The sequence below is a fragment of the Grammomys surdaster genome, unplaced genomic scaffold (assembly GCF_004785775.1).
Source record: "Grammomys surdaster isolate TR1022 unplaced genomic scaffold, NIH_TR_1.0 126013, whole genome shotgun sequence".
Classification (NCBI taxonomy): domain Eukaryota; kingdom Metazoa; phylum Chordata; class Mammalia; order Rodentia; family Muridae; genus Grammomys; species Grammomys surdaster.
In genome coordinates, this window is record NW_021620828.1 from 903,646 (window position 1) to 930,541 (window position 26,896).

At 48.9% G+C, this 26,896-nt stretch overlaps 1 protein-coding gene and 1 non-coding gene across 8 annotated transcripts in view; both read left to right on the plus strand.

The window, feature by feature from the left end:
* Positions 1-3,591: 3,591 nt before the first annotated feature.
* Chd4 (chromodomain helicase DNA binding protein 4) overlaps positions 3,592-26,896 on the plus strand; it is a 31,759-nt gene continuing 8,454 nt past the window's right edge. The window contains exons 1-31 of one of the 7 annotated variants that reach the window (XM_028754361.1): positions 3,592-3,766; positions 4,585-4,763; positions 7,995-8,116; positions 8,306-8,521; positions 8,747-8,865; positions 8,974-9,215; positions 9,385-9,512; positions 9,694-9,829; positions 9,960-10,138; positions 10,335-10,574; positions 10,790-10,993; positions 11,096-11,301; positions 11,568-11,699; positions 11,782-11,878; positions 12,836-13,027; positions 13,676-13,876; positions 14,066-14,203; positions 14,432-14,553; positions 14,673-14,846; positions 15,166-15,307; positions 15,395-15,526; positions 15,637-15,754; positions 18,851-18,975; positions 19,283-19,520; positions 19,671-19,846; positions 25,181-25,361; positions 25,446-25,532; positions 25,623-25,711; positions 25,825-25,958; positions 26,255-26,399; positions 26,495-26,660. In XM_028754361.1, coding sequence (XP_028610194.1) covers positions 4,664-4,763; positions 7,995-8,116; positions 8,306-8,521; positions 8,747-8,865; positions 8,974-9,215; positions 9,385-9,512; positions 9,694-9,829; positions 9,960-10,138; positions 10,335-10,574; positions 10,790-10,993; positions 11,096-11,301; positions 11,568-11,699; positions 11,782-11,878; positions 12,836-13,027; positions 13,676-13,876; positions 14,066-14,203; positions 14,432-14,553; positions 14,673-14,846; positions 15,166-15,307; positions 15,395-15,526; positions 15,637-15,754; positions 18,851-18,975; positions 19,283-19,520; positions 19,671-19,846; positions 25,181-25,361; positions 25,446-25,532; positions 25,623-25,711; positions 25,825-25,958; positions 26,255-26,399; positions 26,495-26,660 — 4,681 coding nt within the window. In that variant the 5' untranslated portion in view covers positions 3,592-3,766; positions 4,585-4,663. Of the gene's footprint in view, positions 3,767-4,584; positions 4,764-7,994; positions 8,117-8,305; positions 8,522-8,746; positions 8,866-8,973; positions 9,216-9,384; positions 9,513-9,693; positions 9,830-9,959; positions 10,139-10,334; positions 10,575-10,789; positions 10,994-11,095; positions 11,302-11,567; positions 11,700-11,781; positions 11,879-12,835; positions 13,028-13,675; positions 13,877-14,065; positions 14,204-14,431; positions 14,554-14,672; positions 14,847-15,165; positions 15,308-15,394; positions 15,527-15,636; positions 15,755-18,850; positions 18,976-19,282; positions 19,521-19,670; positions 19,847-25,180; positions 25,533-25,622; positions 25,712-25,824; positions 25,959-26,254; positions 26,400-26,494; positions 26,661-26,896 lie in introns of those variants that run through there. The other 6 variants (XM_028754360.1, XM_028754362.1, XM_028754365.1 and 3 more) reach the window with 6 other exon arrangements.
* Positions 26,703-26,838, plus strand: LOC114610070. The gene has a single exon (XR_003709631.1).

The following is a 26,896-nucleotide window of genomic DNA, read 5'->3' on the forward strand; positions in this document are numbered from 1 at the left end:
GCAGTTGGCCTGAGGGAGACTAAGCTTGTGGGATGGAGGGATTAGCCAGCATACCACAGTAAATCCACTCAGAGGGTGGTCCAGAGACTTCAGGTATGTTTTGGACACACCTGAAGAAAACATGAACTTTAAAGATGGGTGCTTCTGAAAAGAACTAATGTGGCTTTGCTTGTTTTGAGACAAGATCTCTCTGTTTCCCCCAGCTGGCCTAGAATTTACTGTGTAGACCAGGCTAGCCTCAAACACAGAGATGCAACTGCTTCATCTCTTCAGTGCTGGGGTTAAAGATGGCTACTACCTCATGCCCTGTTAGACCTAAGGGCTTAAGACTCTAGTGTCAATGTGAGAAAGTGCTTAAGTATGGACTGCTCACAGTTACAGCCGTGGGGTTCGGTGGGAAGACACGTCTAGCTTCCCTGGTGATCTGTTTGGGAGCAAGGAGATTGTCGTTTTTCTGGGTACAGTCCTTCCTACATCTCCAGAACTCACCAATTTAATCCTTTAAATTTCATAGGAGTGTGTTATCGGCCGGGGCCTTCCTCTAGGGAGGTGAGGTGAGGTGCAGGAGAGATAGCACGAGGGTCTTCCTGTTCGCTTTCAGATCAGGAAGGCCTCTTCCTGTAGAGAAGTTCCGGTTCCTTTCAAGCTGTCCAGCTTCCACAGGTCTTTGGCCTTCCTGAAACAGAGGAGACTAAAGCAGAGGGAGACACCTCTGGGTTAAGAGGAAGGCCTAGAGGCAGTGGGGTGAGATACTGGTTTTTCTCTTAAAGTCTTATTTTCTGGAACCAGGAAGAGGGAAAAGTGAGAGATTCCTAGGAGGTTTAAGATTGTTGTTTGTCTTGTTTGGGACAAGAACTTAGGATGTAGCCGGGGACTGGAGTTCAATACCCAACCCCCACATCTAACAGCTTAGAACTGTAACTCCAGCTCTAGGTGATCTGATAACACACACACACACACACACACACACACACACAGAGTAACAATTAAAAATTTAAAAAGAGAGAACCTACCAAAAAAGAAAAAGCAAACAAGTAAAAAGAATAAAGCAGCAATTACGGCCCAGTGATGGGTTTAAAGGAAACACATGATAATACTACGGACTTTAAGCAGCAGGAACACCGGCTGGATGATTGCTGCTTACCACTCAGAATCCTCTATCGCGGAGAGAGCAGCTATGACTTGAAGCCATGCATCATCAGGCCTTGCAGGAAATTATCTTGACCAGTCTTCTCTTGTAAAATCCTCTAAATCAGCAGTTCTCAACTGACCAAACACAGATATTTACATTACAATTCATAACAATAGCAAGATTACAGTTCCGAAGTAGCAACGAAAATACCTTTATGGTCAGGGGTCACCACAACATGAGGAAGGGTGAGAAGCACTGGTCTAGATGACCCACCTACCCCGACCTCTATGGGGGATGTGATCGTTCCTGAGAACAGTTCTGATTTGTTCAGTTCTCTATGACAGGACATTGGGAAATAGTGGTCAGTGGTCTTTCTCTCTCTCTTTCTTTCTTTCTTTCTTTCTTTCTTTCTTTCTTTTCTAGTATGGAATAGAGTTTATTGAAGGCATGAGGAGGGGAGTTGAGAAATGAGTAGAGACAGAGAAAGGCAGAGAGAGAGAGAGAGTGAGAGAGAGAGAGAAAGAGAGAGGAGTAGAGACTGGGTATCATGAACATGTGGAGAGAGGGGGAGAGGGGAATGGGGAGAGAAGGGACAGAGAAAGAAGAGAGCAAGAGTTCAGTGGTATTTCTTTAACCAGATATTTTTATATTGTATCATGGTCTCTTTGGTGTTTAATGTTTCTTTTAAAAGTATTTATTCATGGGCACCCCGTTAGCCCAGTTGGTCAGGGCACGGTGCTGGAAATAAATAAAAATAAATAAATAAATAAATAAATAAATAAAATTTCTCTGAGACTTGTTTTTACTGTAGCCCAGGCTGCCCTTGAATTCACTAAGTATCAGAATATGGTCTTGATCCCTTGATCTTCTTGCTCGCCTTCTGAGTGCTGAGGTTACAGGTATGTGATACCGTTCCCAGCTGTGACTGTTTCTTGAAGGACGGCACCTGTGTCCTCGTATACTCAGTCATGCTAGCTCTTTACCTTGTTAGGTACTCGGTCAAAGGTATGTTGAATGAACATGAGAATGGTGAGTAGCGAGCAAGGCATTGTAGAGGAGTCTCAGTTCATGGTGGTGATGGGATCTCCATCCATGGAGGCTGCCCGGACTTGAAGAAGGCAGTGTAGAGGACTTCTGGAATGTTGAGACATAGTTTTGGGATGGGGGTTTGTAATTGGTATGGGATGTTCTGGGTGAGTTAAACTTTACACAAGTGTTTCATCTAGTCAGCACATTATTTGTTTGATTTACACATAATTTTACACAAAATTTCAAAGCTGGAGGTAAGCATCTAGAATATTCCTGGATTTGATGGGGCTCTAGGATGGCTCTTGGTTCCTGAGCGCCTGGAAATGCTGAGCTAGGGAGTCCAGGGGTCCTGAATGTCAACAAGCCAGGATGCTCCTATGGCCCTGAAAGGGAAAAAGGTGTGTATGCTAATGAGGACAGGGCAGTTAGGAGTTTGCCACACCCTCTCTGCTCTTGGTTGTTGGAAGACACTGACAATTTCTAGAGATGGGGGAGGTTGTGAATATTATGGGATGTCTGGCCAGATCTGTGTGAGGTGGTGGAGTGTAGCAGAAGTATTATGGGACGTGGCACTGGGTTGTGTTGGGAGAATTATGGGATGCCAGAGTAGATGGAGTAAATGATAGGACATTTCCCCAGTGTTAGTGGAGATTTAGATGTCCATCTGTGGGGTGACAGCAGAGCTGCTGATCATTAGTGATTACCTTTTTGCTGGGAGGAATGGTAATTTATGGACCATGGAGGTAGAAAGAGACTGGGAAGGCTGGGAGTGGTAAAGGGAGCGTCTAGAATCTAAACCCTAGTGCAGGGACCGAGGGGAGCTCTAGGGGGTTGGATATTATGGGATATCAGTATAGAAAGTGGGAGACTGATTATTACGGGAGATGTGTGGGAGGAGGCCAAGTGTCCGTTGTAGTATGGGGTGGGTGAGTTTCTGACAATCATGGGATATCAAACTGGGGGTGGTTATTATGGGATGTCGGTGGGGGATGGGTTGAATATTATGGGATATGAGGCTGAAGTGCTGGGAGGGGTGCTTATTATGGGATGGCCAAGGGGAGGGAGGGGTAATGAGTTATTATGGGATGTTAGCAGTAAGGCCAAGAGTGAAGAAGTTGGCAAAGAGTGGTTATTATGGGATATCTAAGGGAGGGGGAGCAGGTTTAGTTTGTAAAAGATCTGCACTATAGGTCCGTAGCCCCGGGCACATATAGGCATAGAGTGTGGGGGGCGGGGTGTGTGTATGTGGGGTGTCCGTGTGTATTATGGGATGGCCAGGAGGTGGGCGGTTGCCCAGGTGACGCGCGCGCGCGCTCGACGGGGGCGTGGCCAATGGTTGCCTGAGCGACGAGGGGGCGGGGGTTGCCCGGGAGACCTAGAGAGGAGGGTGGCGGTAGTGGAGGGGGGGGTTGGAGTTGGTTGAGGTTATTATGGGCTGTCCGTGGGGGGCGGGGCCTGTGCGGTGGGATTTCCCGGCCGGTGTTTCGGGCCCTTTAAGAGGCGACGCCGGAGCCGGAGCCATTTTCCCCCCTTCGGCCGCGGCGAGGAGGAGCCGGAGCGGGAGTGACACCGGCGAGACCCAGCGCGACCTGAGGCGGCTCTAGGGTGAGCAGCGCGCGAGGCCACGGGAGAGACATCTCTCTCAGCCCGACATCGTCCCGGGGGGTCATCCCTTCACCTGTCCCTTCCTCAGGCGTCCCGGGGCCGGCGGGCCGTCCCCTCTCCAGGGAGCCGACCCTTCTTCCCCTGAGGCGGCCGGGTTACCCCCAGACGGCGCCCTGCCCTGAGGGAGTCCTGCTCCCCGGTACCCTCTCCTGGGCTCGGCCTCCCACAATGCCGGGCGGGCGCCCGGCCCCTCGCCCTTTGCTCGCTAGCCCCCCGGGACACGTGGCCCGGCCCCCTTCCCGGTGGGTGCTCGCTTTCCTCCGGCGTCCCGACTCTTCGGGACCCCGGAGCGCCCGAGCCTCCACGCCCCCTGGTCCCCGCCGTTCCGGAAGAGAACCTGAGTCGTCCCAGAGGACAGCCTTTGGAGAGCTGCCCTGTCTGGGGACTGGCCCCTCCCCGGGCGCAGAGAAGCGCCCCCCCACTCCCAAGTGACCTTGTGTCCCCGAGCACCGGCCGCCTCCCCTGACCCTCTCCGCGCCTCTCCACTCGAATCCCCCTCCCCAGGCACTCCTGGCTCAGTCCAGGGTAGCTTGTCCCCCTCCCCACCATGCACCAGCCTGCCCTCGGGGGCGTCGCTCCCTCTTCTTGGGGGCTCCTGCTGGGGAGCCGGCTCACGGGCTGTCCCCGAGGAGTGTGGAACTAAGTTCAGCCTGAGTGGTTCGGGTGCTCGGCTAGGGTGGTAGGGCAGGGGGGCGGAAAGAGCGGGTGGGGGAGGGGGACTCGCGTCACTCACTGTTCTCCCCCCCTCCCCCGCACAGTGACTCGGGCCAGTGTAGAGGGCCCCAGGCCGCAGGCAGGAGCAGCTGGGCCAATTCCCTGGCCGGGGAACGGAAGGGGATGGCGTCGGGCCTGGGCTCCCCGTCCCCCTGCTCAGCGGGCAGTGAGGAGGAGGATATGGATGCACTTCTGAACAACAGCCTGCCCCCACCCCATCCAGGTAACACCTTCCCAGAGGGCCCAGGGCAGGAAGGAGGTGTTTGATCTTTCCTAGAGACTCCAGTGAGGCTGCGTGCTCTGCTTGTCCGTGTGCAGAGCCCCAGGGTGGAGGGCATCCGAAGGGAGTGGTTCTGCTCTGCGGAGCTCTTGGGTGCTGGGGGTGCTGGGGGGGTGGAAGCCATGTGCCTCTTGGGCACCACGGACCCAGATGCAAGCTGACTTCACTCAAAGCTGTCTGGAATGCTCCGCAGTCCCCAGTTGAGGGAGCTCTCTGGGTTAGCAGACTTTACCTTGTGCAGGTTCTTGGAGGAATGCAGGTGGTTCAGACTCTGTTGGTGACATGGTGGGGTGCGTTGGGGATTTCTGGTGTAGGAGCCCTGCCAGGCATCTGGGATCCCGCCGTTGCTCCCGGGGAAAGAAAGCTGGAGCGTTGATTACTTTCCGTCCTGATCAGACACCAGGTTTCTTTGCTGTTTCAAGAGTGTAAAGTTTGAATCTCGCTCTTTATCGGATCTATAGAACTTTTAGTTAGATTGTTGGCATGTTTTGAGTGGAGAAGGGATGGAGGGTTAGGAGAGGTGCAGTATCCTAGAAAGGAGGGGCAGAGGGACTCCTTTGCCCGTGGTGTGGACATAATCTTGGTTCTTTCCTCGAGGCTTCCTCCTCTCTGAGGTAGCTTGGGGTCTGGATTGGTGGCAAGAGGTGTTTGTGTGGGTGTGTTAGGGTTTGCACTGTGTTTTGGGGTTGCTCCCTGGACTGGCCAAACCCGTATTGTTACAACCAGCCTGCCTGAGTGCCTGCCCTCAAGTGATGGTTGATGTCATGCTGTGTAAGTGGATGTATTTCTTTTGCCTCCTTATTTAGAGCCCCTTAGTTAAGAAACTTACTGGTTTATTTTGACTCCTGTTCACTTAAAAAAAAAAAAAAAAAGACAAGGCCCCCCCCTTCTTTTCCTACATTCTGAGTCTGGTGGTCCTGTTTTTGTTCTTATGATATGGCTTTCACTTCTGCCTTCTCCTTAGGTCCAACTGGATGTTGAGGTATCCAGAAGAAATGCTTTTCAAATTTGCCATTTAAGAGAGCCATTATTCTTGATGCTGAGTCTTTGACTGCTGAGATAAGGGACTTAGATCTGTCTGTGTCTGGTCACTGAGGTGTGGGGCTGCAGATCTGTACATTTGCAAGGGTAGGGGGCAGTGGGGGGGATGAGGTGGGTAAGGAGGAAGGCTTACCTCTCCTTCATCTTCTTTATGAGAGGCTGGATGAGTGCTCCTGTCCAGCCAGTTGGGGTCACTATCTTAGCCCTCCCATAACCCCTTGGTCTGGGGCTTCCCTCCCAAGTGGGAGCAGCGCAGGCTCTCAGTGTGAACTCTGCCCCAATCTGTAGCATGACCCAGTTTTTCCACTGGCCACACCCAAGTCTGCCCCTTTCCCAAATCTCCCTCTGTCGCACACAGCGTGTTGCTGGCCATTCCAGCGTGGGATCGGCCCGAGGAGCTGGAGGGCTGTGTGTGGACGGGCAGGTCCGCTGTGCCTCCATGGCCTTGTCCTTGACTCACTTCTGCTGTGTAGGCAGAGAGAAGGGTTAGATGGGTGGCATGAGGGCTGTGGGCGAGGAGCCCTTAAGCATTTGTTTAGGGATGAGGGGGCCTCTCACCTCTGACTTGATCCTGGGATGGGCATAGATGAAGGCCTGCGGTGCTTTGTCCAACCTTGGGATCTGCCTGGCTTCAGACTCATTTCAGGGCTATTTCTGGGGGTCATGAGCTAAGTGTGTGGGATTGAAGGGAGCGTGCTATTTGCCACTGCCCTCTGACTCTACTGCTTTTGGGGGGCCTGCACATGGTTTCTGCACATTGGGCAGGATGCTTGTTGGGTGATTGAGGAAGCTGAGTTTTGATACTTCATTCCTCAAGCTAAAGCTTTCTGATACCTTTTAGGGAAGAAGGTCATATGGTTTGGTAACCTCCATTGAGCCCTTGTTAAATCTAATGTTTTTAAAGAACTACAACTGAGTGAGTACTGCAGTCATTCCAGTAGTATTACTCCTGGTGCTGTCTTGGCTTTCTTGCCTGGGACAGGAGGGTGACCTCTTACAAACCATGTCATCCTAGAGTAGGCATTAGAGATCACTGGCTTTGGACTGAGGGCCAGGTAATAATTTGAGAAGTTTTCTTTGAGGGTACTCTTTGCTCTGTGTACTTCTGTTGGCTCCACCCCTGCCCCTGCCACTTCCTGTCTGTCCTATGTTGGCACTGGGTGCCCTGGGCTGGCTTCTGCGGTCAGGAGCCATTTTCCTTCTCTTCAGTGGGTGAGGCACTCCCTTCTCTCTCCTCCCTTTCCTACTCCCCCTTTCTTGAGCGGGGGTGGCTTGGGAAGAGGGAGAAGGGAATTGGGAGCTGGTGTACATGTCTGGTACAAAGAAAGCTGCCTCCTAGCCTTCTCCCCCTGTACCCTTTTCTACCTACCCTTGCTCAGGATTCACCAGTGTTACCCAGGCTTTGTGTGTGCTTCTAGCCAGGGAAGGAGGTGGAGCCAGATGGGAGGGGGGTTGGGAAGGGGAGATGGTGACAGCTGGGCTGATTCCGGGCCCCTAGGGAGAAGAGCCGGCTGACCCAGGAGAAAGCTGGAAAGAAACAGTAGGACTAGACATGCCGAAGGGAACTGGAAGAGGGTGTGAAGTTGAACCGGCAACTGAATCTGGGACTAGGGAGATTCTGGTGGCTTTGAGCAGTGATATTCTCAAAGGGGTTTGATAAGGGTGTGTGTTATATCTTAGACCCTGAACCTAGGATTTGTTGTAGGGTAGCATGGTGAGGGACGAGTCTGTGTTCAGTGCCTTCTGGGTAGGCTCTCCTTATTTCCTGATGTATGGGCTGTTTGGTGGCCACTTCCAGGAGATCTGAATCCAATTCTCTTTCTTACTGAGTTTCAAGCCCCTCAAGTCAGCAGTGCTGGTAGACACAGAAGGTGTCTAGGGTGGTGAGCGGAGGCAGGGGCCTGGACAGCTGCCCAAGGGGAGCCTGGCCGGGCTGGGCAGCCTATTTTGAGTATATACAGCTCTTTGTTTTTGTGCTGGGTAGTATCAGCACCCTTGAGTGTAGTACAGCAGTTCTCTTTAGGGGAGTCTGGGTTGAGAGGCGGGGAAGACAGTTTGAACCATCTGGATTCGGCCTTTACCTTGTGCTGCTATTCTCTTCCCTGCCTGCCATGGTTTGCCGGATCTCTGTAGAAAATGAAGAAGACCCAGAAGAGGACTTGTCAGAGGCAGAGACGCCGAAGCTCAAGAAGAAGAAGAAGCCTAAGAAACCTCGAGACCCTAAAATCCCTAAGAGCAAGCGCCAAAAAAAGGAGGTGAGTGGGTGACTGAGTGTTGTGGGGAGTGAGAAGAGCGCAGGAGGCACTCAAGGAGAGCTGTGAGGCTGAGGGGAGCTTTTCCCCAGGAGCTAGGGGTCAGGTTCTGGGATGAGCCTCAGGACTGTCCTGAGGCGAGCATGTGTGCAGCATGTGTGTCTGTCTCCCTCTCCCCCTTCCCTGCTCCAGCGTTTACTCTTATGCCGGCAGCTGGGGGACAGCTCTGGGGAGGGGCCAGAGTTTGTGGAGGAGGAGGAAGAGGTGGCTCTGCGCTCAGACAGTGAGGGCAGCGACTACACTCCTGGCAAGAAGAAGAAAAAGAAGCTCGGACCCAAGAAAGAGAAGAAGAGCAAATCCAAGCGGAAGGAGGAGGAGGAAGAGGAGGATGATGACGATGATTCCAAGGTGCCTAGATCTCTGTCCTGTCAAGACCCTGTTCGTCCTTTCTCCTGTCCTTTCTTCCCAGATACACCCCTGCCCTGTAGAACCCGATCGCTCCACATAGGCTTGGTTATTTCTTCCTAGCTTTCTCTACCCCGTCTTAGAAGCTGGAGTTTCACTTCATGCTTCACGGTGTCTTAGCAAGTGTGGGCACTGTGAAGCAGGCCCTTGACTGGACTTTGTCTGCAGGAACCTAAATCATCTGCCCAGCTTTTAGAAGACTGGGGCATGGAAGACATTGACCATGTGTTCTCTGAGGAAGATTACCGTACCCTTACCAACTACAAGGCCTTCAGCCAGTTTGTCCGGTGAGTCAGGAGAATCTTGGGAGGAGATTCCTTCTAGAGTTTCTTCTTGTTTGCTTTTGTCTTTTATATCTTTATGTATGATCTTATTTTTGACCATTTCTCTTCTAGACCCCTGATTGCTGCTAAAAACCCCAAGATTGCAGTCTCCAAGATGATGATGGTCTTGGGTGCAAAGTGGAGGGAATTCAGTACCAACAACCCCTTCAAGGGCAGCTCTGGAGCGTCAGTGGCTGCTGCAGCTGCAGCGGCTGTGGCTGTGGTGGAGAGCATGGTGACAGCTACTGAAGTTGCCCCTCCCCCTCCCCCTGTGGAGGTGCCTATCCGAAAGGCCAAGACCAAGGAGGGCAAAGGTGCAGTGGAACTCAGTGAAGAGTCTGGGGTGGGCTTGGGAAGTCGTACGACAGCTAGGAATGTGGCATTGCCCCTGAGTGGGACAACAGGGTGAACGAGCTTAGGTGAGAAGGTCATTTTTCCCATCCTTTGCCTTGTGGTATACATTTGGCTATCTCCTGATTTTAGGTCCCAATGCTAGAAGAAAGCCTAAAGGCAGCCCTCGAGTGCCTGATGCCAAGAAGCCCAAACCCAAGAAAGTAGCTCCTCTGAAAATCAAGCTGGGAGGTTTCGGCTCCAAGAGGAAGAGATCCTCGGTGAGACCCCAGTTCATCCCACCGGGGAAGGAGGGAGCTGTGTGGTAGAGAGGGGGTGCATTCTGTCACACGTGAGGACGTAGGGTACTAATGCCTCAGGTAGTGAACTAGGCTCCTCCTGTGAAATTCTGCCTGTGGTTCTTTACCATTCTCTCTCTTTCTCTCTTTTTTTTTTTCCCAGAGTGAGGACGATGACTTAGATGTGGAGTCTGACTTCGACGATGCCAGCATCAATAGCTACTCTGTTTCCGATGGCTCTACCAGCCGCAGTAGTCGGAGCCGCAAGAAACTCCGCACCACTAAAAAGAAAAAGAAAGGTGTGTTTCTTTTCTGTACTTACGTGTGATGGACAAGGTGGGATGGCCAGGGAGAATCTCCCTTAGGAGATAAGGGTTGGGGGGAGGTGGTTTTTTTCTAATAATTGGGCTTTCCCTCTTCCTTGCCCAGGCGAGGAGGAGGTGACTGCTGTGGATGGTTATGAGACAGACCACCAGGACTATTGCGAGGTGTGCCAGCAAGGCGGGGAGATCATCCTGTGTGACACCTGTCCCCGAGCCTACCACATGGTGTGCCTGGACCCGGACATGGAGAAGGCCCCCGAGGGCAAGTGGAGCTGCCCGCACTGCGTGAGTGCCTGGCTACTGTGGCCTCGGGTCCCCAGGGCAAGGGTGTGGTGATGGGCTTCTGTGGGCCTGGGAGCACATAAGAACGGGAGCGTCCTTGGCTGTCAGCTTGGGAAACACGGAAAGGAATGCTGGCTGTGGGTTCTGGCTTAGGTGGGGGTGGGGTGGTACTAATCGGAGTCTCGGGTTTCTGCTGCAGGAGAAGGAGGGCATCCAGTGGGAAGCTAAAGAGGACAACTCTGAGGGTGAGGAGATTATGGAGGAAGTTGGGGGAGACCCTGAAGAGGAAGATGACCACCATATGGAATTCTGTCGAGTGTGCAAGGATGGTGGGGAGCTTCTGTGCTGTGACACCTGCCCTTCTTCCTACCACATCCATTGCCTGAACCCCCCGCTGCCAGAGATCCCAAATGGCGAATGGCTCTGTCCCCGCTGTACAGTAAGTGACCCTTCACTGAGGATGGGAGATGGAGCAGTATAGCACAAGGGTCTTTCTCTCTTTGTGCTGGCCATTTGAGCTCACGCTCTCCTACCTGAGCAGCCGGCGCTCTTTCCCACCTGCCCATAGATAGACACTGGTGTTTATTATTCTTGGAAAGGTTCATGCATCTCCCTGTGCTTTTGAATTGAGATTAGGTGGTTTCTTTTTAACAGTGTCCAGCTCTTAAGGGCAAAGTGCAGAAGATCCTAATTTGGAAGTGGGGCCAGCCACCGTCTCCCACACCAGTGCCTCGGCCTCCAGATGCTGATCCTAATACCCCGTCTCCCAAACCCTTGGAGGGGCGGCCAGAGAGACAGTTCTTTGTGAAATGGCAAGGCATGTCTTACTGGCACTGCTCCTGGGTGTCAGAACTGCAGGTAAGCCTGGGACAGGCTGCACATGTGAGGTGACGCTGCAGAGGTAAGGGCAGGAAGCTGGCTGCAGCTCCAGGGTGGTCTCCTTCCTCTTTCTGCTCCCAGTTGGAGCTGCACTGTCAGGTGATGTTCAGAAACTACCAGCGGAAGAATGATATGGATGAACCGCCTTCTGGGGACTTTGGTGGAGATGAAGAGAAGAGCCGAAAGCGAAAGAACAAGGACCCTAAGTTTGCAGAGATGGAAGAGCGCTTCTATCGCTATGGAATAAAACCAGAGTGGATGATGATCCACCGAATCCTCAACCACAGGTACCGCTTCTGCTCCCTGGAGGGCCTTTACCTCTCGGGTCTCTTACTAAAGAATAAGACTTACGTCCAAGAGACAGTCTTCTAAATTTGGCCCACAGCAAGAGTATAGATTAGAGAGTATTGGTCCAAAGACAGTTATTGTTGAGGCACTGACTATATGTGGAGTCTGGCACATTTAGGATAGTTTTGTGAGGTGTTAAGAGCTGACTGGAGAGGGGAGGGAAGTTGCTTTCTGGCTCCCAAGAGTTTCTTTGTTGACGTTGTAGTGTGGACAAGAAGGGCCACGTTCACTATTTAATCAAGTGGCGAGACTTGCCCTACGATCAGGCTTCTTGGGAGAGCGAGGATGTGGAGATACAGGACTACGACTTGTTCAAGCAGAGCTACTGGAACCACAGGTAGGTGACAATGACTGTGAAGGGTGAAACTGCTCTCTCTTGGAAGGACTGAGAGAGGCAGCTGTGCTGTTTTCCTTCCTAGGGAGTTAATGAGGGGTGAGGAAGGACGACCTGGCAAGAAGCTTAAGAAGGTGAAGCTACGGAAACTGGAAAGGCCTCCAGAGACCCCAACTGTTGATGTGAGTTTGGGTGGAAGAGGAAGGGTGGTTGTGTGGGCAGTATGAGTCCCGTGCTGCAGTGCAGTGTCACGGTGAGCCTCCAGGTCACGGCCTGCAGACGGCTCTGCTCGAAGTCAGAAAACACTGGGCTCTTTCTTCATCAGGAAAAACCCACAGATGGGATATTTTATATAATGACAGTGTTACCTAGGAGGTAGTCTTATATACAAGGGTGTGTGTGTGTGTGTGTGTGTGTGTGTGTGTGTATTTCAGAAAGGCAGGGACTCTTATCTCAGGCTGGCCTTGAACTCCTGATCTTCCTGTCTCCACCTCCCAAGGGCTTTGATTGCTCATGTGTACCAGCGGATATCAACTATGGCAGTTAGTGTCCTGGTGTGTTGGAGCCTTTGGTTTGCATGGTCTGTGTCAGGTCTCCCTGAAGCCTAGATAAGTTGCCTTGTCTTCTAAAGGATCCTGGGTCACATACTGCAGTGACCAGTGAGGATCCCATCACTCCAAATGGACTGAGGTTCACCCGGGTCCACTGTGCATTCTGCTTACTGTCTCGTGATCCTCTTACCTCCCTCCTTCCCTTAGGCACCCCTCTTTTCCCTGCACATCTCTTTCCCACATTCATGTCTTTTGTTTTGTGACCCACTGGATTGAACTGATCTGTCCATTTGGGCCTGGTGGATTCTGTGGCTATTCCGTACCACTGTAATTCTTTAGTGTTATCTTAGGAGACAGTATTTCCTTCTGATTCCAAGACTGGCCTTGAACTCAATTCTTCCCTCTCAGCCTCCTCAGTACTAGGATTATAGGCGGGTCCTACCAGGCCCTAAGGGCTTTTTTGTTTGGTCTTCTTTTTAGTTTTTAGGAAAAATAATCTAATGAGGACTTGTGTAGGAGGGAGCAGCTAGTCTACCCTGGGAAAAGGGGGATTCTCTCCCAGCTCTCGACTTCTCTCTCACCCTTCAGCCCACAGTGAAGTATGAGCGACAGCCAGAGTACCTGGATGCCACAGGTGGAACCCTGCACCCTTACCAAATGGAAGGCTTAAACTGGCTCCGCTTCTCCTGGGCTCAGGGTACAGATACCATCTTGGCTGATGAGATGGGCCTTGGGAAAACTGTGCAGACAGCAGTCTTCCTCTACTCCCTTTATAAAGAGGTAACGATGCCAGGAGATGCCAGTGCTTGGTGTGGGTATTTTGTGACTATATTCTTTCTTTTCTTGTGCTTTGAGGAGTAGGGGGAAGGGAGAAGTACCGCCGAGGGATAGGAAGAGACAGCTCTGCAGTGTAAATCCTTTTCTTCTTCTTTTTTCTAATTACTTTGTGTGGGTATTTTGCCCACAAGTATGGCTGTACACCACCTGTGTGCAGTACCTGGGGAGGCCAGAAGAGGGTGTCACCTCCTTAAACTGGAATTACAGACTATAAGCCATCATGTGAGTCCTGGGATCCGACTGAGGGACCTCTGCAAGAGCAGCTAGTGCTCTTAACTAGTCTTTGTAGATCCTGCAGTGGAAATTTTACAGGATCAGAGCCCTGGTAGGCTGGCATGTGTTTTGAGTAAAGGGAATTACAATTGGACTTAGTGGTAGGGAAAGTCTTGTCTTGGAGGAGAAGTTTGGTTTTGTCAGGTAGGTCATTGCCTTTGGAGAAGAGAGGGCTGAAGGGCTTTTGTAAAGGAGAACAATGTGGGCGGGGAAGTACAGGTGTCAGGCATCTGTTTCACTGTGGGTCAGGGAGAGACGGGGAGTCTGGGGTTTACGGATGGGGCTCTTAGTCCTGACGGCCTGCTTTCTTCTTCTCAGGGTCACTCCAAAGGCCCCTTCTTAGTGAGTGCTCCTCTGTCCACCATCATCAACTGGGAACGAGAGTTTGAGATGTGGGCTCCCGATATGTACGTGGTAACCTATGTGGGTGACAAGGACAGCCGTGCCATCATCCGGGAAAATGAGTTCTCCTTTGAAGACAATGCCATTCGTGGTGGCAAGAAGGCCTCCCGGATGAAGGTATCTCAGTGGGCGGGAGGAGGAGACTTTTGAGAGCCAGTCACTGCTGCAGGCTAGTTTGCTATGTCACCTGGTCTCTGAGTGAAGCAAAAAGAGAACTTTGGGAGCAGGGAAAGCTTGCCTGTTACTACTTGTGCGGATACCGAGGAGTGGACCAGTAGTGAGTAACTGGCTTATTGTTATGTGCAGAAAGAAGCATCTGTGAAATTCCATGTTCTGCTGACATCCTATGAGTTGATCACCATTGATATGGCCATCTTGGGTTCTATTGACTGGGCCTGTCTCATTGTGGATGAAGCCCACCGGCTGAAGAACAACCAGTCTAAGGTGAGGAGTGCAAGATGACAGGCTTCAGTTCTAGTCCTTTGGGAGATTCATCTCTTTGAGGAGAAAGAAAAGTGGTCTCATTTCCTTCCTGTATTAGCCTTCTCTGGCCAGGCCTTTAAGAAGGATGCCCACCATGGGATGGGAGGCTTAGTGGACAGTGAAACAGCTTGGGATTCTGGTGCGATACTCTGGTGCCCTCCTTTCTTGAATTTCCTTTCTCTTCACCAGTTTTTCCGAGTGTTGAATGGTTACTCACTCCAGCATAAGCTGTTGCTAACTGGAACGCCATTACAAAACAATCTAGAGGAATTGTTTCATCTGCTCAACTTTCTCACCCCTGAGAGGTTCCAGTAAGTGTGCCTGTCGTTCAGTCCTACCTGTGCCTGTTACAACTTCTTGTTCCCATTTGCTGTGTCACTTTCCTTTCTTCCTTGTTTCTCCTCCAACAACTTTTATTTTTCCCCTGAAGCAATTTAGAAGGCTTCTTGGAGGAGTTTGCTGACATTGCCAAAGAAGACCAGATTAAAAAACTGCACGACATGCTGGGCCCTCACATGTTGCGGCGGCTCAAAGCTGATGTCTTCAAGAATATGCCATCCAAGACAGAACTGATCGTGCGGGTGGAGTTAAGCCCTATGCAAAAGTGAGTGTGAAGGGATAGAAGCACAAATACAGTTTTGTAACAGACACCTGCCCTTCTGCAGGCTGTCTCTTCCACAGAGCTTCCATCTGTGTGGCCACAGGAGTAAGCAGGGCCTGAAGAAACCCGATACCTGGGAGCCGGAACTTGTAGTTGTCAGTTTTCCTAACTTCCTGTGTCTAACAGGAGGCTGGTGCACCTCATGCTTGTTCTCTTAGCCCCACAGTGAGGAGTGTTGGACAGGTGATCTCAGGCTGTCGGGTTGCATTGTTAGTCATTCAAGACTCTTAGTCCAACCGGTCCTTGTGTCTTGTTCCTGTAGGAAGTACTACAAGTACATTCTCACTCGGAATTTTGAAGCACTTAATGCTCGAGGTGGTGGCAACCAGGTCTCTCTGCTGAATGTGGTGATGGATCTTAAGAAGTGCTGCAACCATCCTTACCTCTTCCCTGTGGCAGCGATGGTATGTGCACCTCCTTGTATCTTGTGCCTTGTGAAGGCCTCTGTGTGGGGGTCCCTTCAGTATACCTTCCTTTGCTTCTGTCACCAGGAAGCCCCTAAGATGCCTAATGGTATGTATGATGGCAGTGCCCTAATCAGAGCGTCTGGGAAATTGTTGCTGCTACAGAAGATGCTTAAGAACCTTAAAGAGGGCGGGCATCGTGTGCTCATCTTCTCCCAGGTATGTGACCCAACCCAAACTTTATGGACGGTAGTGGGGAGAGCCCTAGTGGCTGAGGAGAGGGATTATCACCTGATAGCTCTATATAATTAAGTTGTTCCTTTTTACAGATGACCAAGATGTTGGACTTGCTAGAGGATTTTTTAGAACACGAAGGTTATAAATATGAACGTATTGATGGCGGAATCACTGGGAACATGCGTCAGGAGGCCATTGATCGCTTCAATGGTAAGAGAGGAGTGTCTTATTTCCAGGCAGTCGTTTTGTTAATATTATTAATCTGGGCATGGTATGTATACCCTTAATCCCAGTATTCAGGAGGCAGAGGCATGCAGATCTCTGAGTTAAGGGCCAGCCTGGTCACCTACAGGGTGAGTTCAGGTCAGCCTTAGCTGCTTCTGTGTCAATACAAAAACATTATTATTTCATGTGTGTGCCTAGGTCCTCTGGGACTGGAGTTACAGAGGGTTGTGAGCTACCATGTGGGTGCTGAGAATTGAACCTAGGTTCTCTGTAAGAGAGAAACAGGATCTCACTGTTGTATTCTTGCTGGCTTAGAACTCTGTAGACCAGTCTGGACTCAGACACATAGAGATAGACCTGCCTGTAGACAATGTGTTTGCCCCTGCCCAGCCCTGACCATTTTCTTCTATCGTTGGAGTAATCACTTTATTTCTTTTTAAAGTGTGCATATATGCATGTGAGTCTGCATCTGCACACATGTGCACCATTGCACAGATGTGGGAGTCGTGGGAAAACGTACAGGAGCTGGTTCTCTCCTTGTACCGTGAGTCCTGAGGACTGAACAGGGATCACCTAGGCACCTTTACCTGCTCAGCCACCTCACCAGCCCCACTGGTTTTGTTTTTTAAGATTTTATTTTGTGTCTGGGTGTTTTGCTTGCATGTGTGTCTGTGTCATATGCATGTTGTATCTGTAGCGGCTAGAAGAGGGCATTGGATCCATTGGAGCTGGAGATCTAGCTGGTGGTAAGCTACCCTGTGGGTGCTGGGAATGAACCCAAGTCCTCTGGAAGAACACCCAGTGCTCTTACCTGCTGAGCCGTGTCCTCCAGCCCTCCAGAACCCTACATGTTCTGTGTATCTCTTTGTCTGTCGGTCTTTTGGGTCTTGGTTGGTTGACACAAAGGAGGAAAGCTTTTGAACAAATAATCAGAGTAGCTCTGAGAGATTTTCCTTAACTTCCCTTCGGAGTCTTTGGTCTTTCTGCTCAAAAGGGGGCGTTTTCTCTAACCTGATTCTATCCTGAGGCTGAAAGGAGGATCAGATTCATTTTGGCTTAAGTGTATTTATGTGTATGTTTATGTGCCTACTGTCTATATGTGTATCATGTATGTACACATGCCAGAAGCAGCCAGAAAGTTAGAGGCACTTCTTAGCTCCCTGATTCAGGCACTGGGAACTGAACCTAGAACCCTCTGAAAGAGCAGCAAGTACTCTTCTCTCCAGTGAGGATCAGACGTGTGGAAGCTCAGATAAGTAGTAGACGAGTCTGTCTCAGGAGACAGAACCGCACCTCCCCCAGCCTTTCCTTTAGTTCATTCTTTATTTTTGTTCTTTTTTTGAGCAAATTTTCTCTGCATAGTCCTGTTATCGTTATTTAAAATAGTTTTAGACTGAAGAGTTGTAAAAGAGGCTGGAGAGATGGCTCAGTGGTTAAGAGCACTGTCTGTTCTTCCAGAGGTCCTGAATTCAATTCCTAGCAACCACATGGTGGCTCACAACCATCTGTAATGAGATTTGATGCCCTCTTCTGGTGTGTCTGAAGACAGCTACAGTGTATTCGTATATATATAAAATAAATACATCTTTTTATAAAAAAAGTTGTGAAACAGTACAGAAGTTAGCCCTCCTCTGTAAATAGCACCTTCCTGTGCCTAGTGGTACATGCCTGTATTCTTAGCATGGAGCGGTGGGGGAGGAGAGTCAAGAGTTCGGTGAGGCTTCGAAGAGCATTGGCTAAATCCAAGAGGACTTAGGTTTGATTTCTCAGCACCTACATAGCCACTCACAACCACTTATAACTCTTTTAATAGTTCCAGGGAATCCAACATCCTTTTATGGCTGTTCTTGACAGTGCACAGACACTGTGCACAGACAGACTGCAGGAAAAACAAAATAAGAATAAAGATATAAAAAATATTTCAAAACAACTCAAGGATATCTGGGTTGCGTGACTATATTAGACCTTATCTGGAAAAAAAAAGGCAGAGGGGAAGTTGGGGGCAGCAGGTAAAGGGGCTTGCCACCCAGCTCATTACCTGATTTCTGTCCTACATGTGAAAGAGAACCAGTTCCTGCGAGAAGTCCTCTGACTCTCTGTGTACGTACACATGCGTGTGTATACCCATGATAAGTGAGAAGGCCGGTGAGGTGAGAGCGTATGGAAGGTGCCTGCAGTCTCACTTCCTTCCCGAGTTCCCACGTCTGGGAGTCAGTGCAGAGCAGACTTCCTGTGTGTGCTGGCGTGCATACGCTCACACACTGACACATAAGTGCACACAAAATCCAAGGGAGTTGTCTGGGGGTGAGGTCCCCAGCACCGCTAAGGGTGGTGACACATTGACACAACTGTAACCTCAGCATCGGGGAAGGGGAAACAGGAAGTTCAGAGTTATCCTGAAGAGATAGAGAGTTCAAGACCAACCTGATCTAGATGAGAGCATGTCTCAAAAAAACAAACAAAAACAAAAGCTCAAATAGCAATTTATGTAACCACGGTACAGCTTCCAACAGTAGGAAGTGAGTTAATACCGGGTCCCACTGTCAACTGACCTGTAGACCCTAACTGAATGTCGCCAGTTTTTCTCTTACTGTGCTTCTCTGTTGGAGGAGCCAGTCCCAGGTCCCACCCTAGATCCAAGTGTAGAGCCCACTACTTACACTGTGATCAGAGCTGCTTAGCCGACCTCTCACCCCCACCCCTGCGAGGTATTGGGGCTTCGGACTTCTAGCCAGTTACTGCATGCTATGTCTCTTTCTCAAGAAGGCCACAGATGGATATTGTACTCGATGACGGTGGCATTTGTCCTTTTTGGTGATTATTGGTCACTTGGTTGTAGTCACGGTGTTTGCTGAAATTCTCTATTGTAAAGTTACTTTTTCCCATTGAAATTCATACATATTTTGAGGGAGAAACTTGACTATGCTAATATCCTTTTGTTCATAAAGTTTGATGTTGATTGCAGTATCTATCGGGTACCATGCTGACAGTTGTTTGGTGCTTTTCCGAAGTGTCTCCCCTTCCTTCTCTACGTACTGACAGGACTTCAGGAGAAAACTCATGGTGTTTTCTGTTTCTTAGCCCCGGGTGCTCAACAGTTCTGCTTCTTGCTTTCTACTCGAGCTGGGGGCCTTGGGATCAATCTGGCCACTGCTGACACAGTTATTATATATGACTCTGACTGGAACCCCCATAATGACATCCAGGTGAGTAGAGTATTAGCTTTGGGAGGTCTTAGCAGCCTATACCCTCCAGGAGAGGGTTCTGTCATGTGATGTGTAGGTGTGAAACAACAGGCTTTTCTTTTTTGAGTGTCACTATCTTACAAGCCTGAGAATTGGAGGTCCTTGCAGTCCTGTTTTAGGTGATGTGATAGGAAGTTGGTGTCTGAAAAGAGAGCGCTGTGAAAGGGACTTTACATGAAGACTGGCTTCAGCTCTGTCTAGTGTTGTCTTGATGTCGTCAGTGACGGTCATGAGAACATGATTGCCGGTTTTCCTTGATCCACTGCAGGCCTTTAGCAGAGCCCACCGTATTGGGCAAAATAAGAAGGTGATGATCTACCGGTTTGTGACCCGCGCGTCCGTGGAGGAGCGCATCACGCAGGTGGCAAAGAAGAAGATGATGTTGACACATTTAGTGGTGCGGCCTGGCCTGGGCTCCAAGACAGGCTCGATGTCCAAACAGGAGCTTGATGACATCCTCAAATTTGGCACTGAGGAACTGTTCAAGGATGAAGCCACGGATGGAGGTGAGCTAATCGGGAGCTGAGATTGTGGGTGGAGCAGCTTGGTTCCTCAACAGGAAGGAAGGACCCTTGATAGCAAGGGTCCTAAGGAGCTGCTTTTTCTGCTGCTGCTGCTGAACTGACTTGAGGGTTGTGGGCCTTGGTTCTTCATAGGAGGAGACAACAAGGAGGGAGAAGACAGCAGTGTTATCCATTATGATGATAAGGCCATTGAACGACTGCTGGATCGAAACCAGGATGAGACGGAAGACACAGAATTGCAGGGCATGAATGAATATTTGAGCTCATTCAAAGTGGCTCAGTATGTGGTACGGGAAGAAGAGATGGGGGTGAGTATGAGTCCAAGGCAGTGCTGTTCTTGGTCATTCGTCTGAAAATTGGAATTAAGATCAAGATGATAATTGAAATAACAGGGAAACATTTTTTTTTTTGCCTTGGAAAGAAAGTAACACGCTTAATTTACATTCTCAGCTTTGCCCTGACTTGTCAGGGGCCACATGGCTAGATTCACATAACCGTTATATATTCTCCCAGAGTCTTATTTTTATTAATCCTATTAATTCTTCGTAAATTTTTTAAAATATTACCTCAAAGTAGATGAAATACATATATTAAGTAAATAACTAGCTGTTTTTTCAAAGATGAGAATTCATTCCCTTTCCTTTTATAGATCCCCTTTGTTTTTTTTACAGTAAGAAGTAAAAACTACCAGAAGAGAATGTGTGGGATTTGCTGTATTTCTTCTTTTTTTTGTTGTTGTTTTTTTGTTTTGTTTTGTTTTGTTTTGTTTTGAGACAGGGTTTCTCTGTGTAGCCCTGGCTGTCCAGGAACTCACTCAGTAGTATTATTTCTTCTGAAGTAATTTAAAAGCATCACTTTCTTTGCTGGTCCTTTAACCCATGTGACTCAGCCTAGGCTGGCATCCTGTGCTTTCTTGTTCTCCCAACTGAATGATGTTTCTGCTTTCTTTGGCGAACACGGTTGGGTTATTCTTCTTGAAGCAAAGTCTTGCTACTTAACATAGGTCTTAAATGTTTGATCCTCCTGCATCAGCCTCCCAGGTGCTAGGATTACAGTCCTGGGTGTTACTTTAGCTGAGAACTAGACTGGCTTTGAATTCTGTATGTAGCTTAAGCCGATTTGGAATTCCTCATCCTCCTGCCTCTGCCTTCTAGGTGCTGGCATTTCAGGCACAACTACCCTGCCTGGCCATCTGGCAGAATTTTTATTTATGACTACCCTTTTGTGTTGTATTTTATTTTTGAGACAGGGTCTCATATGTCCCAGGGTGGCCTTGATCTTACTTTGTAGCTGAGAGTAACCTGACTCCATCTATCAAGAGCCTTGATGACAGCGTGGGCCACTAGGCCGGGCTTCCATGGAGGTTGAGCCCAAAGCTGCGGGCATGCTAGGCCAGTGTTCTGTCCAGCCGAGTCACATCCCTACCCTTGTCTAGCAGATCTTGATTAGTAAGATTGTTGTCTGGTTTGTTTTTTTTTTTTTTAAGTGATTTGCATAACAATCAGTTCTGCCTGATAAGTTAGCCTTTTAAAGAATCCTAAATCAAACACTAGTTAATGGGGATTTTTCTTTATTCTTCCTTCTTATGATTTTGTTTTGTTTTGTCTTTTGAGACTGGATCGTCCTGTATAGCTCAACCCACTCCTGAACTCATGGTCATCCTACCTTAGCCTCCCAAGTGTAAGATGGCACACATGAACCACAGTGTGTCTTTCTGTTTTTTGAGACAGGGTCCCGTATATCCCAGGCTGGTCTGAATCCTCCTGCCTCTACCTCTCCCGAGTGCCGAGATGATGGGCATATGCCCGGAGGTATACAGTCGCCATGTCTCATTCCTATTGCACTGGAGACAGAGCAGGGGCTCTGCACACCAGAGGGCACTCCTTCTACTGTGCTTTCTCTTTTATGGGATGTGGTTTCTAATCATGGTTTATGTGTGACTGGCTCAGAAATTTTATATAATTTGGTAGTAAATTCAACCAAAAACTTGTTTTGTTAGGTCTTATTTCTTACAGTAGCAGACAGTGTTCTGTAGACGTAATTGCCTGGCACAGCGGGGAGCCTGGCACGGCCCCTGCTGGAGAGAGATCTATGCTAGTGACTACGCAGGTTCGTGTACTGTCCTGGTTACCATCTGTAGACCAGTGTAGTTCTGACCACTTCTATTTTATTTTTTGTTGAATTATATTTTATTTTACTGGAAACAGTGTCCTACTGTGTCGCTCTGATTTGGAACACCTGCCTCTACCTCCAAGTGCTGGGGTTAAAGGCATCCAGTATTTATTTCTGGGTATTTATTTCTTTTTAGACCTTTTCATCAGGAGGTGGTGTTGGAGCTGGGCAGTGGTGGCGCACGCCTTTAATCCCAGCACTTGGGAGGCAGAGGCAGACGGATTTCTGAGTTTGAGGCCAGCCTGGTCTACAGAGTGAGTTCCAGGATAGCCAGAACTACACAGAGAAACCCTGTTTCGAAAAACAAACAAACAAAAAAAAAGAAGTGGTGTTGGCTGGGGGTGGAACCTAGGGCCTAGTAATCTCCTACTGAGTTATATTCATACATGCTAAAAGAATTTTGTTGTTTGTTTTTTAATTGCTTTTATAATCAGCTTTTAAAGTTTTTATCATGTATATATCCATTATATATAGTGCTGTATACTTTAAAAATATTTTTGGGACAGGGTCTTATGTAGCCCAAGCTAGACTTGAATTTAGACAGCCAAGGATGACCTTGAGCTTCTGACACTTTTGCCTCTGACTCCCACATGCTGGGGTTACAGGCGTGTGCCATTACACCTGCTTGTAGATGGTGTTGGGAATTGAATCTAAGAATTGGTGCACTCGAGGCAAGCACTTTACCAACCAAGCCATGTCCCCAGCCCCCTATAAGTTGTTGCCCAGGCTGGCCTTAAACTTTTTTTGATTCTCTTGCCTCAGCCTCTATAGTGGCTAAAAGCTTATACCATTAGGCCTAAAGTTTTATTGCCCAGGTCACACTATGTTAGCCTTCTCTGGCCTGGGATTCATTGTGGAATTCCAGGCTTACCTCAGGCTCAGTTCTTCTCCCTCAACTTCTTGGGTGCTGAGATTATAGGTATGTGGTGATCAATTTAAAAAAGAGAAGCCAGGCGGTAGTGGCGCATGCCTTTAATCCCAGCACTTGGGAGGCAGAGGCAGGCGGATTTCTGAGTTCGAGGCCAGCCTGGTCTACAGAGTGAGTTCCAGGACAGCCAGGGCTATACAGAGAAACCCTGTCTTGAAAAAAAAAAAAAAAAAAGAAAAAAGAGAAAAGCTGAGCCCATCATTGTGGCACGTGACATTAGTCCTAGTGTTCAAGAGGTAGAGACAGACAAACATCTCTTGAGGTCTAGGCCGTACTGGTCTAAGTAGGAAGTTCTAGGCCATCCAGAACTTACTGAGACTTTATCTCAAAAAGTCAGATTGGGGCGGATAAGAAAGCTGATTTTGGCTTACCATTTCAGAAGCTCCAGGGAATGGTTAGTATGTCCTAGTGCTCATGGGCAGTAGGCCCAGCTTACAAGCATGCTGAGGGAACTATTCTGCTCATAGGGCAAAAGAGCAGAGCAGACACTGTCTCATGGCTCCTTCACGGGCTTGCTTCAGTGCTGTAACTCCTTCCCAGCAGGTCTGTACTCTGTGGGGGCTCTACTGCTTTCCAGTTGCACCAGAGTGAAACATGGTTCAAAACTCAAAGGGAAAAAGATACCTTCTACTTTGTCCTGCCTAATTCTTTTCTGGAGACAATTGGTGTGTGTGTGTGTGTGTGTGTGTGTGTGTGTGTTTTAAGTACCCAGGGTGACCTTGAATTTATGATGATCTTCCAGCTTCCTCCTAAATGCTTAGATTACAGGTGTGAACCACCATGTTCTATGTGTATTTGTCTGTTTGTCTGTTAGGGAGTTATTAAGTGGTTTGGGAAGTACAGACAGGCTAAATACACCTTACCTGAAATGCTCCAATTGTTTCAGATATGGGGGTTTTTGGGATTTAGGTATATTTACAAACTATTATATATCCATACATCAAAGATCAGTAGTCTGAACTGCTTTATATTAACATCCTGTTAAGACACTTGTGTGTGTAGGGGGTGAGGGGTCCTTGGAGAGATGGCTCAGCAGTTAACAGCACTCGTTCCAGAGTTCCATTCCTCTCCACCTACATGGCAGCTTACAGACATTTGTAGCTCCAGTTCCAGGGAGTCTGATGCCATCATCTGGTCTCCTTGGACACAGGGAGTGATTGTGGTACACAGATGTACATGTAGACAAAGCAAACATAAAATTAAAAAAACTAAAAATTTTAAAGGCAGTTACTATTTTTAGACATTTCAATTTCATAGTTTTAGATTTGTTTTTTTAATTAGGGATCATAAGCCTATTCTGTAATTCAGTTGTATAAGGCATTTAAGTTATTTCTTGAAAATGTGTTTGTTTAACATTTGAGTGTGGGGACGTAGAGGCTATAAATAAGACTGCAGAGAGTTGATTTTGCTCCCGTGTAGATCCCAGGATCACACTTGGATATAAGGCTTGGTAGTGAGCGAGCGCCTTTACTCTCCGAAGCACCCATTGCTCTGGCATCTCAGTTGTGTATATTCATGCTGTAAACAGTGGCTTTGCTCTGTCATGATGGACTTGGATTTTCATCTCCTTGAGACACACACAGTCTCATGTATTCTGAGATGGCCTTGAATTCACTGTGTAGTTGAAGTTGATCTTGAAGTTCTGATTCTTCTGGCTCTATGTCCCCAGGGCGAGTATTGTAGGCACGTGCTGCTGTGCATGGTTTACGCATTGCTGAGGGTCAGACCCAGGGCCTTATGTATGCTAAGCAAGCATCTGCCAACTGAACTGTCCCCAGCCCAGGATTTGTATTTAGTTAATATTTCTGAACTGTCAATGGGGAAAGAAACTGTAACTTGGGTAAGACTTGGAGAGCCACCCTGGACAGTGGTGGCACGTGGTTCCTAATGAGTTATAGCCAGCCTGGTCCAAAGAGCAAGTTCCAGGATAGCCAGGATGACAGAGAAATCTTGTCTCTAAAAACTAACAAAAATCAAAAAGAGCCATTGAGATACTTGAATCAATCAATCTCTCTCTCTCTCTCTCTCTCTCTCTCTCTCTCTCTCTCTCTCTCTCTCTCTTTCTCTCTCTCTCTCTCTGTGTGTGTGTGTGTGTGTGTGTGTGATCTGTGTGTAACTTTGGTTTTGTTTTTTTTGGTTTTCAAACAGTTGCTAATTTCTTCTGAGGTTAATTAAGACCAGAATGCTTTCTGTCTTAAAGATCTCTTACAGTGTTTGGGAAGCCCTTCCATTTTGCTTGCTAAGGCGTTAACCTTCCTTCTTTTTATTCTGCTGTTTCTGGATGTTGCCAGGAGGAGGGGCTGGAAGCTGCCTGGCTCTGCGCTTTGTCTCCTTCACTCAGGCTGACTAATCCACACTTAACCTTTGAGGAGCCGTGTCTTGTCTGTTAAATTTCTTCCAAGGTTTTAGGTCCAAGCAGGCATATCAAGTGTTTCCAAATGGAGCCATGCAGAAGAGCTAGCAGATGGGGACTGTGAGGACCAGGGGTAGCTGGTGGTGCTGACTTCAGCACCCCTGAGTCCTGGCCCTCCCTCTGTCCCAGGAGGAAGAGGAGGTAGAACGGGAAATCATAAAACAGGAAGAAAGTGTGGATCCTGACTACTGGGAGAAATTGCTGCGGCACCATTATGAGCAGCAGCAAGAAGATCTAGCCCGAAATCTGGGCAAAGGAAAAAGAATCCGTAAACAGGTCAACTACAATGATGGCTCACAGGAGGACCGAGGTGTGTGTGGCCGGCCCCGCCCCCCACCCACGGGCCGTTCCACTAGAGCAGTGGGCCCCGCTCATCTGCCCTCTCTCCCTCCAGATTGGCAGGACGACCAGTCCGACAACCAGTCCGATTACTCAGTGGCCTCAGAGGAAGGTGATGAAGACTTTGACGAACGGTCAGAAGGTGAGAGGGGAGCCATCTTGCCAGTTGTGTGCAGCTTTTGCAATTGTTTGCTGTTCTGTCAGAGTCACTCACTCATCTTTCTCTTTACAGCTCCCCGCAGGCCCAGTCGCAAGGGCCTGCGGAATGATAAAGATAAGCCATTACCTCCTCTGCTGGCCCGTGTTGGTGGGAATATTGAAGTAAGTACAGCATGATCCTAGAGTGGGAGAGAGGAGGCCTGAGATAGCCAGACAGTTGGTCTTTGCTGGGGAGAGACTTGCTTCCTCTTACAATGGTTTTTTTTCCCCCTTAGGTACTTGGTTTTAATGCTCGTCAGCGAAAAGCATTTCTTAATGCAATTATGCGATATGGCATGCCACCTCAGGACGCTTTTACCACTCAGTGGCTTGTGAGAGATCTTCGAGGCAAGTCAGAGAAAGAATTTAAGTAAGTCCCTGGCTGAGTATACTAATTGGATCCAGGGCTTATGCTGTCTGTGTTGTCTGCAGACCTAACCCATGTTGTAAAGGAAAGGGGTGTTGCTAGCTACAGTTGGCAGGTGAAGCTGTTGCTCATGAGAGCTGTGTTCCTGTCTTCCCTGAAGAGACCTTGGGCCATAGTATGGATCTGGAGATGAACATTCCAGGGTGCCCTAGGCCTTACCTTGAGGTGCAGCCATGTTAATGGCCAGAAGCAGTGTCTAATGGGCTCTCTGCTTACCTCTGGTCTCTCCTTTTCTCCAGGGCTTATGTGTCACTCTTCATGCGACATTTGTGTGAGCCTGGGGCAGATGGGGCTGAGACTTTTGCTGATGGCGTCCCCCGAGAGGGCCTGTCTCGTCAACATGTTCTTACTAGGATTGGTGTCATGTCTCTGATTCGAAAGAAGGTGAGGCCAAGCCTGTTTCCACGTTTACAGTTGGGAACTGAGGCCCAGGAGCCATAGCTGGAAGTGAGCCCTGCCCTTGTCATTCCTCATTGTAGGTTCAGGAGTTTGAGCATGTTAACGGGCGGTGGAGCATGCCCGAACTGGCTGAAGTCGAGGAGAACAAAAAAATGTCTCAGCCAGGTTCACCCTCTCCAAAGACCCCTACGCCTTCCACACCAGGGGACACACAGCCCAACACTCCTGCGCCTGTGCCGCCTGCTGGTATGTCTGCTGTCATGTCATTTCTGTCCTTTTCAAAAAATCTTGTCCTGTGCCTTTTACTGCTACCCTGTGCTCAGTCTTAACAGGGTCATCTGGCAGGACACACAGTGATTTACCTCTCAGTTTAGGAGGGCTGTCCTAAGAATAGGGCTGGCTCTTAAAGGCACGAGAGGACAATCTAGGAGGAAATCTAACAGAGCATGACATTACCTCTGACCTAGGGCCTTCCTAATTGG